Raw genomic sequence first — 12438 nt, 5'->3', positions numbered from 1 at the left:
TTATCTTATTTCAATATTTAATTGGTATGATTTTCGTTGAGCTCTAGATTCACTATATTTTCTTAAATATGTTTTTAAATATATATCTCAGTTTTTGTTACTTAAGTAATTAAACGAGAACTTCGTTATTTTACGAATAAGTACATAACTGAATCAATTGTACAACTCCTCAAATAACAAAGACTACTAGCCAAATGTGATTTTACATCGTCATTTATATTATAATTCTATGTTCTTTTTATCATATACAACTTTAGAATTATGTTTAGTATGTTTTGGTATAGATTAAAATTACAAATTTATGAAAGTCATATTTATGAATTCCTAAATAAATTATAAATAATATTGCTAGAAGCTAATTCAATACAAAAATCCATGTATCTGTTTACTCTAACTTTTGATATGGGTCTCGGAGAAATTATAAAATGGTATGTACTGTATAGAAATGTAAATAGCTTTTCCACCCTTGATTCGTATATATTTTTTACTAAAATTAAGCGTAAGTGGAAGGATTTGATTCATGAATCTATTTTAATAGTTCTCGTTCTCGTCTGATCGTGGCTACACGTTTTTATTGTATGTACACGTCTTCGTAACTTGAATTAGTAAAAGGTGATCACGTATGACCAAAAGACAAGTGATCGCATAACGGTCATGATCAGATAATATTAAATCTCTTTGGCATGTGCAAGTATATGTATATACTGTGGCATGTATGTACATGTATATGTACGTGTATATCTAGTACGTACGGTTAAAGTGTATATATATATATATACATATATGGTTATCTTTTACGCAGTTTAAGTAAAGTGTGCATATTAAACTTTGCGTAAAATATAATCGCGAAGAAGTTACTTTTGAAGTAATTTATAATATTCACGTTTATTACAAGTAGATTGTGATTATTTAAATTCTTAAAAGTAATTATCACAGAAATAGATATACATATAACCATTGTTATATTCTGCGACCATGTATTAGGTTAATGAGATTATTTTTCTATATTGTTTTATCTCGAATACTTTTTATATTTTTTTTAATAAATAGATGCACATTCAATACAACTATCTGTTGCAATAAACTTTTGTAAATACAGTATTTAAATTGTCTTTAAAATTAATATTAAAAAGTACAAGATTATCGCAAATAAAGGATATTAGAACAATGTTTCATAATGCATTTTTTTAAGGACATCAATATTTTCAATAATGTATTCTTAGAAGGATAGTTAATTATCTATGTCAGATGTATTGTCCAATATACCAAAAATATATCGTGTTAAATGACATGATTTTTATTTTATTTTAATTAACGAATATTTTTTTATGTATGAAGCATGCTATCAGACAATAAATTGTGTGTAAAAATTAGTTGTGATAAAAATTGTATTATTTTCAATAAAAATCTCCCCTACTTTTACTTGTCAGAAATAGGAATGCCTGTAGGAGTGTACCGTGTCTATAATTAAACTTTCAGTGTGTAGACACCATGGTTTCAGAGTTGTAATGTTAGAGCCTTCGAGTAGAAGTCTTTCTTGTTTCTCTATTATTTCGTGTCTCGAATTTTTATTACTATTTAAAAAATTGAAAATTAATAAAATATTTGACACACCTAAAAATGTGCTTTTTCTTCATTTAATCTGTCTCCAATATTCTTCACTGTCAGGTACGTATAACAATGTTTTTCAAATAATTCACAATTAGTTCCGTTGCAAAATATTAAACTTCTGAATGTAATTTCTTTATTGAACCCCACAACCTCGCTCGCAATACACTTTTTATTATTTATTTTACGAAATATATCAATATATAATTAAAAAAATGCAAACAAAATTATTTTATCACGTTACTTTTACCACGAAGTTTATCAAATCGTTGCAAATATTGATATATTTATTTTAACAAAGCTTAGAATTAATTACAGCGTAACGATCAAGTGTTAAATAGTCAAGAAGACACTTACGGAATCGCAAATGGAAGGCGTCTGTCCGATTTGTGGGCAACGTGCAACGCTAAGATGCGGCAGTTGCAGGCAGCAATTTTATTGCAGCAAGGAGCATCAAAAACAGGACTGGCATCGGCACAGGTCAGCCTGTCAGGCTTGGAAAATTTGCGAGAACTCCGAACTCGGACGGCATTTATTGGCGTCAAGGGACTTGAATCCGGGTGATGTGGTCGTGTCGGAAATGCCTCTGGTTTGGGGACCGGCAATGCACACAGATCAAAGAGTTTGCGTTGGTTGTGGAAAACAATGCACGAATTCCCGAATGTTGTGTCTAAACTGCCTTTGGCCTGCGTGCGATTCAGATTGTCCTGGTCTAACTGATAAGAGTATACACGGTTCGGAATGTTCGTTGTTGATCAAAGCGAAAATCGTTTCTAGGTTTGTAACAATTTCTGTAAGATATGATGTTACAACGATAACCCAGTGTGTTTTTTACTTTTGAATGACTTTAGATAGTTTCACCAGTTCGTTTAATTTCAACTAATTTCGTTCTTTACACTAACAAATTCCAGCATATCTGAAGAAATTTAAATAAATATTTTAAAATAAAAATTTAAATACACGATTAGAGAATTTAATCGATATTATAGACATAGAGAAAAAAATTCAGGGGCTGATTCTGAAAGCCGATATAAGACGAAAATGAAGAATAAAAAAATTGCGTTTGAAGCTTCGTTTTTTAGATATTAACGATTAAAAATACCCCTGTAGCCGAGCAACCGTTCCTACACCAACGAATACAGGTCACATCACAGAAACTGAAGGGTGAGGTAGCATATCTCACTTATTGTTAATCAAACAATTTTCGAGGAATGATTAAAGGGACATACAGTCTCGCATTCCCTTCATGAAGGACAACACCATTTTTATTCACCAATTTTGGACGTTTCTTTTCAGTTATCGTTTGATTATTTAGTAGAAACTCATAATACAGTATTCCCTTCCAATCCTACCAAACACGTAATTAATACACTAATATATTTTTGGTAATAAATCTGTCATAAATTGGTTAATAACTTCTTCATACTGTTTCAACGAATATTACTCATTTATACTGGGCGTCTATAAATTTGTGTCGTTTGAAATAACTACTAAAAGGTAGTTGATTATTTATCGTTTCTCATGTAGAATCTGATAATGTGAAGAAAAAATTACGATCATTATGAATATCAAGGAAGAAACAATATGTGTTTTTTAACATTTCTATTATTTTAATCGTTGCTTTATTTTATTTATAATAGCTGTCGTGTTTTACAGGTGTGATGTTTTATTGGTAATACGTATGTTTCTACTGTGGCGTAACAAATCGAAGCAGTGGAAAAGTTTAGAAAAGTTACAGAGTCACGAGGATTCTCGTGGTCCAGGAACGAGTGTTTACGAAGAAGTTATGGACATAAGTCAGCATATCGAGCGTCTTTTACAGAACGATCCCGCTAGTAGAGATGTCGTAAAAAAAATTTGCGGTTTAATAGACGTGAACGCACTAGAAACTGCGCCACCATATGGCGGTGCTGCGATTTATGAAATAGCATGCCTTTTAGAGCACTCTTGTTTGCCCAATACCAGACACAGTTTTACAATTGACGATAAGGGAAGACCTCGTATCACTGTGACAGCTGTTTGTTTCATACCAAAGTGTGTACATATAGTTTGTTAAAATTTTTCACACATGGTGTTTCTTACACAACATTATCATTGTTACATTTTTCTTGTGTTTGGAAAGTAGACAAATTTTTTCACGATATATTTTCATTGCCTTAATCACCGCGATATTATGAATTGAAAAATATTTCATTAATAGTTTTTCCGAATAAAACTTCTCACAACTCTTTTATGCGTCAATACAGTTCGGAAGAAAATTCCAAGTTCGATGTGTTGAGTTAATATACAGGGTAAATTCAGAAATAGGTGGTCGAACTGTAAAACCGTGTTCTCTTCAATTTCAAATTCTTTTCTCAATGCTAGACAAAATGTATTTTTTTTTTTGATAAGATAAAATTAACGAAAAGGACTTGGATTTATCAAATTGTTCGTTCGCTTCATTTCTTTTTCGTGACAAAAAGCCAATTTTGTGTTATTCCGATGGTACGACAGTTTTATTTATTAAAAGTAGAACACACTTCTGAAATCACATTGTCACGTGTAAACGAATTATTTGCATAATTGTATATTCGCATGTGTGCAGAGGGGATCATTTAAGTACAATGTACACACACGCATTGTGGACGACGAGAGCCCGAAGAAGTCATCTTTTAGAAACGAAGTACTTTTCTTGTCACTGTAAGCGATGCACCGATCCAACCGAATTAGGCACGCACCTTGGTACCTTGAAGTGTCCTAACGACCAAGGATTTATTTTACCGAAAGATCCTCTGGACTTCGAATCAGAATGGAGGTGCAATTCGTGTCCTGGTGTTCTTACAACACCGGAAGTGGTTCAATTCATTGGAAAACTTGAGGAAGATGTCGACGAAGTAATGCGTCAATCAAACATGAACAAATTGGCCGATCTTCTTTCTCGGTGAGATGAGTAAACGTGCTTTGTTTCACGTTGATTTAGAAAAAAATATGGAAAATGCAGGATTTTTTTACAATATTCGAGAACAACAGAAAAGTTTATCAAGGATCCTTCCCGAATTTTTTATTCTTGTCTTTAGTGTTAAAACGTTTTTTGAGAAACCTTAAGGGGAATAAAAGTTTGGAAATTTTTTTAATGAAAAGTTTCAATTTTTTTTTAGAGGATATAAATTCTAACTTTCAGCATTCTTCTGCAATTTAAGAGAAAATAAAAATGTTAACAAATGGAGGAGTTGTTACAAAATCTCTTCTGCTAGAAGATCGATTTGTGGCCGCCATTGCCGGCAGGAAATGAAACGTCTGAAATAAGAAACACTTTTTCATTTATAAGTAAAAGTGTATCACCTAAAATGTAGCGTACGATTTTTTCGATATGACAATTATTCAATTTTTCAGAAATTTTCAAAGTTATTTTTCCATTTGGTGAAAGGAGGTTTTTCCGCCTCAGAATGCCACTATGCCTCCAATAATTACAATTTCTGAGCAAAATTACTCTACGTTGAGGATAATACATTTTCATTAATAAATTAGAAAGAATTTTTTAATTTAAATATCTCATCGAACGAAAAACACTAATTCCCTTGTAATTGCTTCAGACTCACAACATTGTTGCATACCGATCATCAACAGTGCATCACGGTGAGTCACTCGCTGATTCAATTGCTGCCTGGAAAGGATCCGAGAAAACCTGAACTGTGTAAACGTATTCTACAAACTACCAAAACGCTGGATCCGTATGGTGTCAGATTGGTACTGTACACTGCGGTGGCATTGAGAGAATTGTCCACTTGTCCTGGAGAAGATAGGAGAGCTCTTTTATCGGAAGCTTTATCATTGATGCAATACGAGCCGGAAGATTCACCTGGCGGTAAGCTGAAGGTGTTGATGGAATCTGAGTTATAAGGCTAATTTAACATTTACATAAAATGGTTGTAACAATGAATCGATCGGTTGATATGTGAAAATTATTCATGTTTTGTATTATATTAAATTTACAAAATGTATTTATTTTATAAAAAAATCGTTCTTATCGTACGAACTTAAATTACACAGCTATGTAACATAACGCAGTATTGAAACGACACTTTTTTCCATGTAAACGAATGTAAATATCGAACGGTGAAAGGTGAATCGTTGTTAGTCGCAAGTTAGACAGTATAGTTGGTGGAAGCGATACAGCGAGGTCGTAAATTGAAGCATTAAGCAGGAGGAGACGCTTAGGGTCGTTCGTCATTTGTGTACTGATATTTCAAATTTCATTTTCTTTTATCTGCGCTTTGAAACTTTGCTCGCACTCGGCGCCTTTTGGGACACTTTCACCGTAATTCAATCCTTAGTTTGGCCCCAGGTCCAAATTTTTTACCGTTTCAAGCTTCCAAAAAGTCTGAAAAAATTCTGGATCACCTGTCGAAGTCTCTACCACATTATACAATTGTCCGTTAAATCAAACGTTTCAAACTGTCTTTGATAAAAATACAAATTCGCTTGGAAGAAATACGGTAGTGAAATGTCACTTGGGTCATCAAACACCCGGATTGCTTAATTGGTTAAATTCCGCCCTTTCTGCGCTTCCGCCTTAATATACTAAAATAAATTTGAAAACGATGCGACCGAAATAGAGGATTTTGCATCCGCGATGGAAAGAGCGAAAGAGTTAAGTCTCCCTGTCGCTTCGTGCTCAATAGTAATTCTAATTTCAAGATAACCTAAGGGAAGACAAATTGAAATTAATTTGAAAATAACCTAAAAAAGGTAAACTGAAATTACCTTGAAACTAACCTAAAGAAGAAAAAATTAAAATTAATTTGAATTATAACTTGAAGAAGATAAGTGGAAATTAATTTGAAGATAACCTAAAGAAGATGAGTTAAAATTAATTTGAAGATAACCTAAGGAAGATAAATGGAAGTTAATTTGAAAATAACCAGAAAAATTTGTAATCGCGAAAATGAAACCGCAGATGTCGATAATTAAGGAGCAGATAACTTTTTTAAACGCACTGCGACGAAAGAACCAATTCTTAGTTGACATCGAACGATCCATAGCGAGGATCGAGCAACTTGTCTTCCTCGAATTGCTGTTTTGTCGCTCGAATTACCTGTACTTCGACGACCTCGCTGTATCGCTTCCAACGACTATACACACACACAGTTGTGATCATTAGCACCGTGTTGTATAGTAATTCTACTCGTGACATCCATTTTGATATGTTACATTTTGTTAAGGTAACTTTGTAGGTATAGAATCTGAATGTAACTGGCATTTACATCGATAACATCGTCGACATGTTTCGTTCAAAGGTAAGAAATAAGTAGAAATTAGGGGGGAAAATGCAAGTTTCAGGTAAACATTATTTAGATATGGTTTCTTGCGAATCTAGACTAGATTTAGCTTCGAAATGAAGTAACAAGTTGTTCGTAACAAAAAAAAAAAAAAAAAAGAAGAAAATGGTTGCTGCTGCTTTCGCTCTTCTCGAGCCAAGCGAGCAATTGGATAAACGAATAATTTGCTTATTCTACACATCGATAGAGATTTGATCGGATATTAATCCCTAAAATGAAACGTTCACCGGGGAACTTTGTTTCTAACAATGAAAGACTTACGAGTGAAAGTGTATTTAAGAGTCTAAGAAACTTTATGCCGGTTTATTATCAAACGAGCATTTGTACCTAATTGTATCAGCTATTTAAATGACTTTCTCATCAATTTTCGAACAAAGAACACTAACAATTAATTCGCACCACGATTTTCAAAAATAAAATTATCCTCGTCGCTGTACTTAATATTCACATCCAGGATTTCGCATTATACGTGTACAATAGACAGTTATGTTCATTTTGTTACATAACAATTAGGAATTTTCGAATAAGTTTAACATTAGAAAAAAAGAAAAATGGTAGTAAAGATTGAAACTCTATATCTGAAATGAATAACGTAACATCTGAATCGTTATATGAAAAGTTTAGCGGTTGAAATTTCTTACAATTCGTCACAACGCACAGTGAAATATTTTTCATGAAAAATTTGTGCAAAAGAAAAAAACTCACAGGATTTGTGTACATTACTTTACTTATTTCATCGCGAAATTTTCATATCGAATCTCTCAATTCGAGAAAAGAAGGATTTACCACCAATTTTTTTACAAAAGAAAAATATCACAGTTTGTACGGTTTCCAGAAAGATAAAATAACGATTATACTTTAACAAGAACAGAAGAAAGTAAAATTCTTTTTACATTGCCCTCTTCTTCTGCCCAAAATTCTCTGAGCAAAATGGCCGTTGCGACGCTTCATTTACAAAAAAGAAGAGACACATTTTCAATTAGGTTAAAACAATTTTGTTGTGCCGTCACGCGAGTGATCGGATCGGCATTTTGAGATGCCGCCTCGGTGGCGCGTGCGATTCGGGCCTTTTTGGACGGTCGGGCGCGCGCCATCGCGGCGTATAAAGACGGCGGACGAGCCGTCGGCGACGCACTAATGTTATATCGTCTGTCGCAGCAAGACATTTGTATCGTTAACAAATTTGCCAGCAGTTTAAATAAAATACTTCACTGTGCAGCTTTTGTATAAATTCCAAACATTTACCAACAGGCGAAACGTTGAACAATGAGACAGCCGTTAAATTGTCCGTGCGTTGAAATGAATAGAGGGAAGAAGGGAGAGAAAACTGGTAGAGATTGGTAAGTAGGAAAGAAAGTAAAGTACCGAAGGGAGTAACAATTCAAAGCACTTGAAGTTATCATCTTAGACATCGTATCATTTTGGTTATTCCTATTATCATCGACGAGAATCGTTAATATCAAGGTAGACAGGAACGTCGGGTGCGTACAACTAACAACGGATAGGACAAAGATTGGCCCTTCAGCTGAGCCGTGATCTGTAAGAGGTAAGCCTTTCCAGGTTGCAACCTCTTAAGGGTGAACGCGAGCGCTCGTTCTTTAGGTGGACTCTGTTTTTCTTCGCAGACCTCGAAAGTATACTCGGAACGTCTTCGACGATGAAGGCCACACTGGTCTGGAATTGTTGTCACGCTGTTCAACGACGTGCCGTTCTTTAATTCTCGGACTAGGATGCAATATTTCGCAGAACCTGCCGATTCTACCCCTATCGTCACCTCACGACAAGTTCTTAGGGATCTATACTCGCGCGGTGTACTTCTGGATGGTATCTAAACAAAATATTCAGCCTTTCTGCCAGTGTGTTTGATTATTTTCTTGGTTTTTAAGTCGCTGGTTAATTTCAGTGGAACGTAGTATATATTTAATTTTGTTTACTACTTTTCTGATGGAAAAGGATGGAAAGTGTCGCGGGAGATGGAAGATGTACGCGTTGAAAGTACGATCTGTTGCTTTTGTAAAATGAACAATTAGTGGGGAATCGCGTGTTGAATTTTATGGTCTTCCGAAAGATACGCGCTTAAATACTTTTGTTGCTTTCGACGATACGGAAAGATTTTTAAAAGATAGAGGGTGCGAGCGTTGGAAGTGTTGATAAAACGAAAAATTACTAAAGAATCGCGTATTGAATTTTATGTAAATTTGATTAAATTTCGAATTTTAATAATTTGGTTTTTCCAAAGATATGCTTAAATACTTCTTTTGTTTTTGAAAACGCGGAAAGTGTTCTGAAGGATAGAAGATGTAACTTACAAGTCGAAAGTAAACTCTGTTACTTTGATAAAATTAGAAATTACTTGGAATATAAATTTTGTTAAATTGAAAATTTCAATAATTTGCCTTTTCAATTTAATGCAAGAATTTTGTGCTATTCTGAAGATCTTCTTTCTCCATTTTTGATTGTCTTAACAATTTTGAAGCATTTCATCCAAAGACGAAAAATATAACGATACTCCTTTCCAAATTGCCTTTCTAACTTCCGTGGTTTTCTTTTTAAATTATTGATATTTTTGTGCGAAATTGAATTTGACGAGAAACAATTCTTAACACGTTCACTGCCACGCCGAAAGGTCGCCCCGAAACTATTTTTATTTTTCTAAGCATATAATAGCAAAATAATAATAAATACGGTTATACGAGACAACATTCTTACCCATGGGGCGTTTATCTTTCTGGTGGTCACGGGTGACCACCGTGGCGCCTTGGTGCACTCGATGACACTTGATAAGTATTTTGGAATATTTATTTACACCAGGGCCGTCAAATATATCTATCCGAAGAAAATTACGACACGAGATATAAAAAAAGGAAGGGCCAGAGTACCTTGTGCGAAAATTTTGCAAAGAATGTTGTGAAAAAAATTTTGCAAGTCTTGGAACAAAGATTGCTAAAAATCGGACCAAGAAGGTTACCACATACTGCCCAGATTGCATCGATCAGCCGCATCTATGTTTGAAATGCTTTAATACGATACACCGGTAGATAGAAGATTCGATAAAAATTAATCTCTCGTTTTTGATCTTCTAGTAAAAATTTTTAATTATCGAATAGTGCACATTTTATTTCAAAGTATTCTCTAATCAGCGATGACGTTCGCTCTCGTTTTTGATCTTCTAGTAAAAATTTTTAATTATCGAATAGTGCACGTTTTATTTCAAAGTATTCTCTAATCAGCGATGACATTCAAAATTCGTCAACTGTCAATGTTCATTCAACTTTTACAATTATAAACATTCGAAGCACTCCGGTCACCGGTGACCACCGTGGCGCTACAGGAGAAACAATCTGCGGTCACATATGACCACCGTGGCAGTCAACGTGTTAACTAAAAATTCCTACTGTTTATCGACATTTTCGACGTAAGTAGAAGTTAAAATAATTTCGACAATGAACAGATTAAATTGATATGAATCACAGGGGGTTAGCAAATGAATGTAAAAGAAAGGTAAATTAATTATTTAGATAGTGATTTAATTTTCCTTTTAAACATTAATTAGACCGAAATACTATTCATTTTAGATAGATAAATTTAAAAATACTGTCAGCTATTTTAACAAATACACTTGAGTGTTTTATCATAATCGAGGGTTTAACAAAGGTAATGTTAAGTTAAAGATATTTTACTTTGTATAAGATTTTAGCGTACCGAAAAAATCATTTTACGCTTTTCGTATTATTATTCAGTCGAAGTTAATTTGTACGAACATACCTGTGGATATATCTTAGATGATTCTTGGGTAGCCAGTACTTTAATGGCGGATATTCGTACTAATTCCTGTGGTGTGGCGGATATCCGTAATGTGTATGTCTTTCCTGCAGTTAAAGGTGGTATCCTTAACGATGCATATCCTACCACCTCCTTTTCCTACAAATGTAAATCATCAATAATAATGGAATCTGTATCGGGAATTATTCATTTCATATGAAACCGTACCTAATGAAAAAATGTAATATTTATTTAAAAAAATGACTTGCTTGCCTTGGTAAATGTAAAAAAATGTAAATAAAATTAATTTACGTCAAATTTACAAATTTGAATAATTTAATAAATTTGAAATTTTTGATTAAAGATAGAGATCATATCACTATTTTCATTGCGACACAATTGAGTTACCATGATTCATATATTATTCAAATAGTTATTCAAATTAGATAAATATTTGTTACTATACATCGAAGGTAAAATTTATCCAACTTTCATAAAATGAAAAATTACTAAAGAAATGCCTGAAATTTTATTAAATTTCAAATTTTAATTAATTTTAACAATTTCAAAGTACGTTTTAACTTCTAATAAATATTTAACATCGTTTAAGCAATTCTTCGAACGGTAATAAAAACAACTGTTGGTCCAACTCGTATTTTGATTTTTCACGTAATAAAAATTGACGACCATTAACCGTAGCTGGAACATAGTTAAAAAGATAGTTTATTACCTTTAAAATTCCTGGGCCACTTAATTTCGCTTTAACGATGCCGCCACCGCAGGGAAGAATATGAAAGGTACTCGAAGTATTTCCCGGAGGACGATAGCGGAAGTTGATGAATCCGTCAGTTTTACGTAAACTGGCAGTAGCATAATGTCCAGTTCGTAACCTTAATTCCGGCGTTTTCCGAAATCTTATGGTATCGGTTGCTATTCGATTTGACACGTTGTTTCGCGTATTTACCTAATGTAGGAAAAAGAAATTCTTCACAACTCTACACTTTGCGACATAAAATCAGCAATACTCTAAAACTAACAAGGAAACAATACTTTAAAAAGAAAAATGAACATTTTAAAAATGAAAAAGAACATTCCGGAGAAATGTTTCTTGAAGGTATACAGTAAATTCTCTACAAGTGTCAGTCAGTTTGGATTCTACAAGTGTCAGTATAGATGGTCCTACGCCTAGGCTGCGTCATTGCTGCGCCTATGTTATCTCGCTCGCGGTCAGTCAAGCGTGTAACGCTACACCACTCGGTTTCTTTTACGTTTACGAGATTTCACAGCTCGACAAATCATAATAGAAAAATATAATTTCTTTAATTTTACTTTTTTTCATCTGAAATTTTTTTTAACATGTTGGTGAGATTTTTCTGATGAAAATGATATCAAAGACGGTATAATTTGAACAACTGTTCTGTCACGCCAGATTTACAGGTTGCTGTCAGGTGACCACAAGAAAATACATTTTAAGCATAGGATTATAGTATTATGCTTTATAATTTTTTTTTTTCAATTGAAAATAATGTCTAGCTAGCTATGACGTTCAAAATTTTTAGTTGACAACATTTATTTTATTTTAATTATTCTAAACATTTCAGGCACTCCAGTCACTGATGACCACCATGGCCATATCGAGGAAACAATCTAACGTTAAAACTTATTGAGTGATTAATTTAATTTCATAATATATCGCTTTAGCGAGCCACCGTTTGGTTGCCAATTGTTTATCACATAGAGGCGGCCTACC

At 33.6% G+C, this 12438-nt stretch overlaps 2 protein-coding genes across 2 annotated transcripts in view; one reads left to right on the top strand and one right to left on the bottom strand.

Moving 5' to 3' along the window:
- The first annotated feature begins 261 nt into the window (after window positions 1–261).
- LOC108574529 (protein msta-like) lies at window positions 262–5487 on the top strand. The gene is made up of 5 exons (XM_017937138.1): window positions 262–268; window positions 1950–2385; window positions 3265–3642; window positions 4193–4528; window positions 5181–5487. Exons 1-5 carry the CDS (start codon window positions 262–264, stop codon window positions 5485–5487), a joined length of 1464 nt encoding a protein of 487 aa, XP_017792627.1.
- A 2898-nt stretch (window positions 5488–8385) lies between these two features.
- The window catches only part of LOC108574633 (protein NDNF), a 19492-nt gene continuing 15439 nt past the window's right edge, over window positions 8386–12438 (bottom strand). The window contains exons 5-7 of the mRNA XM_017937253.1: window positions 11419–11652; window positions 10692–10847; window positions 8386–8754 (exon numbers count right to left, since the gene is read on the bottom strand). Of these exons, the coding sequence (XP_017792742.1) occupies window positions 8386–8754; window positions 10692–10847; window positions 11419–11652 (759 nt within the window). The remainder of the gene's footprint in view (window positions 8755–10691; window positions 10848–11418; window positions 11653–12438) is intronic.

The sequence above is a fragment of the Habropoda laboriosa genome, unplaced genomic scaffold (assembly GCF_001263275.1).
Source record: "Habropoda laboriosa isolate 0110345459 unplaced genomic scaffold, ASM126327v1 scaffold175, whole genome shotgun sequence".
NCBI lineage: Eukaryota > Metazoa > Arthropoda > Insecta > Hymenoptera > Apidae > Habropoda > Habropoda laboriosa.
This window is presented reverse-complemented; position numbering and strand designations above follow the sequence as displayed.

What these genes read in the sequence shown, in the direction of transcription:
- LOC108574529 (XM_017937138.1), top strand. An exon ending in GCTGTTTGTTTCATACCAAA is followed by an intron (nt 3,643 to 4,192) that starts GTGTGTACATAT and finishes GCATGTGTGCAG; the next exon opens with AGGGGATCATTTAAGTACAA. An exon ending in TTGGCCGATCTTCTTTCTCG is followed by an intron (nt 4,529 to 5,180) that starts GTGAGATGAGTA and finishes TAATTGCTTCAG; the next exon opens with ACTCACAACATTGTTGCATA.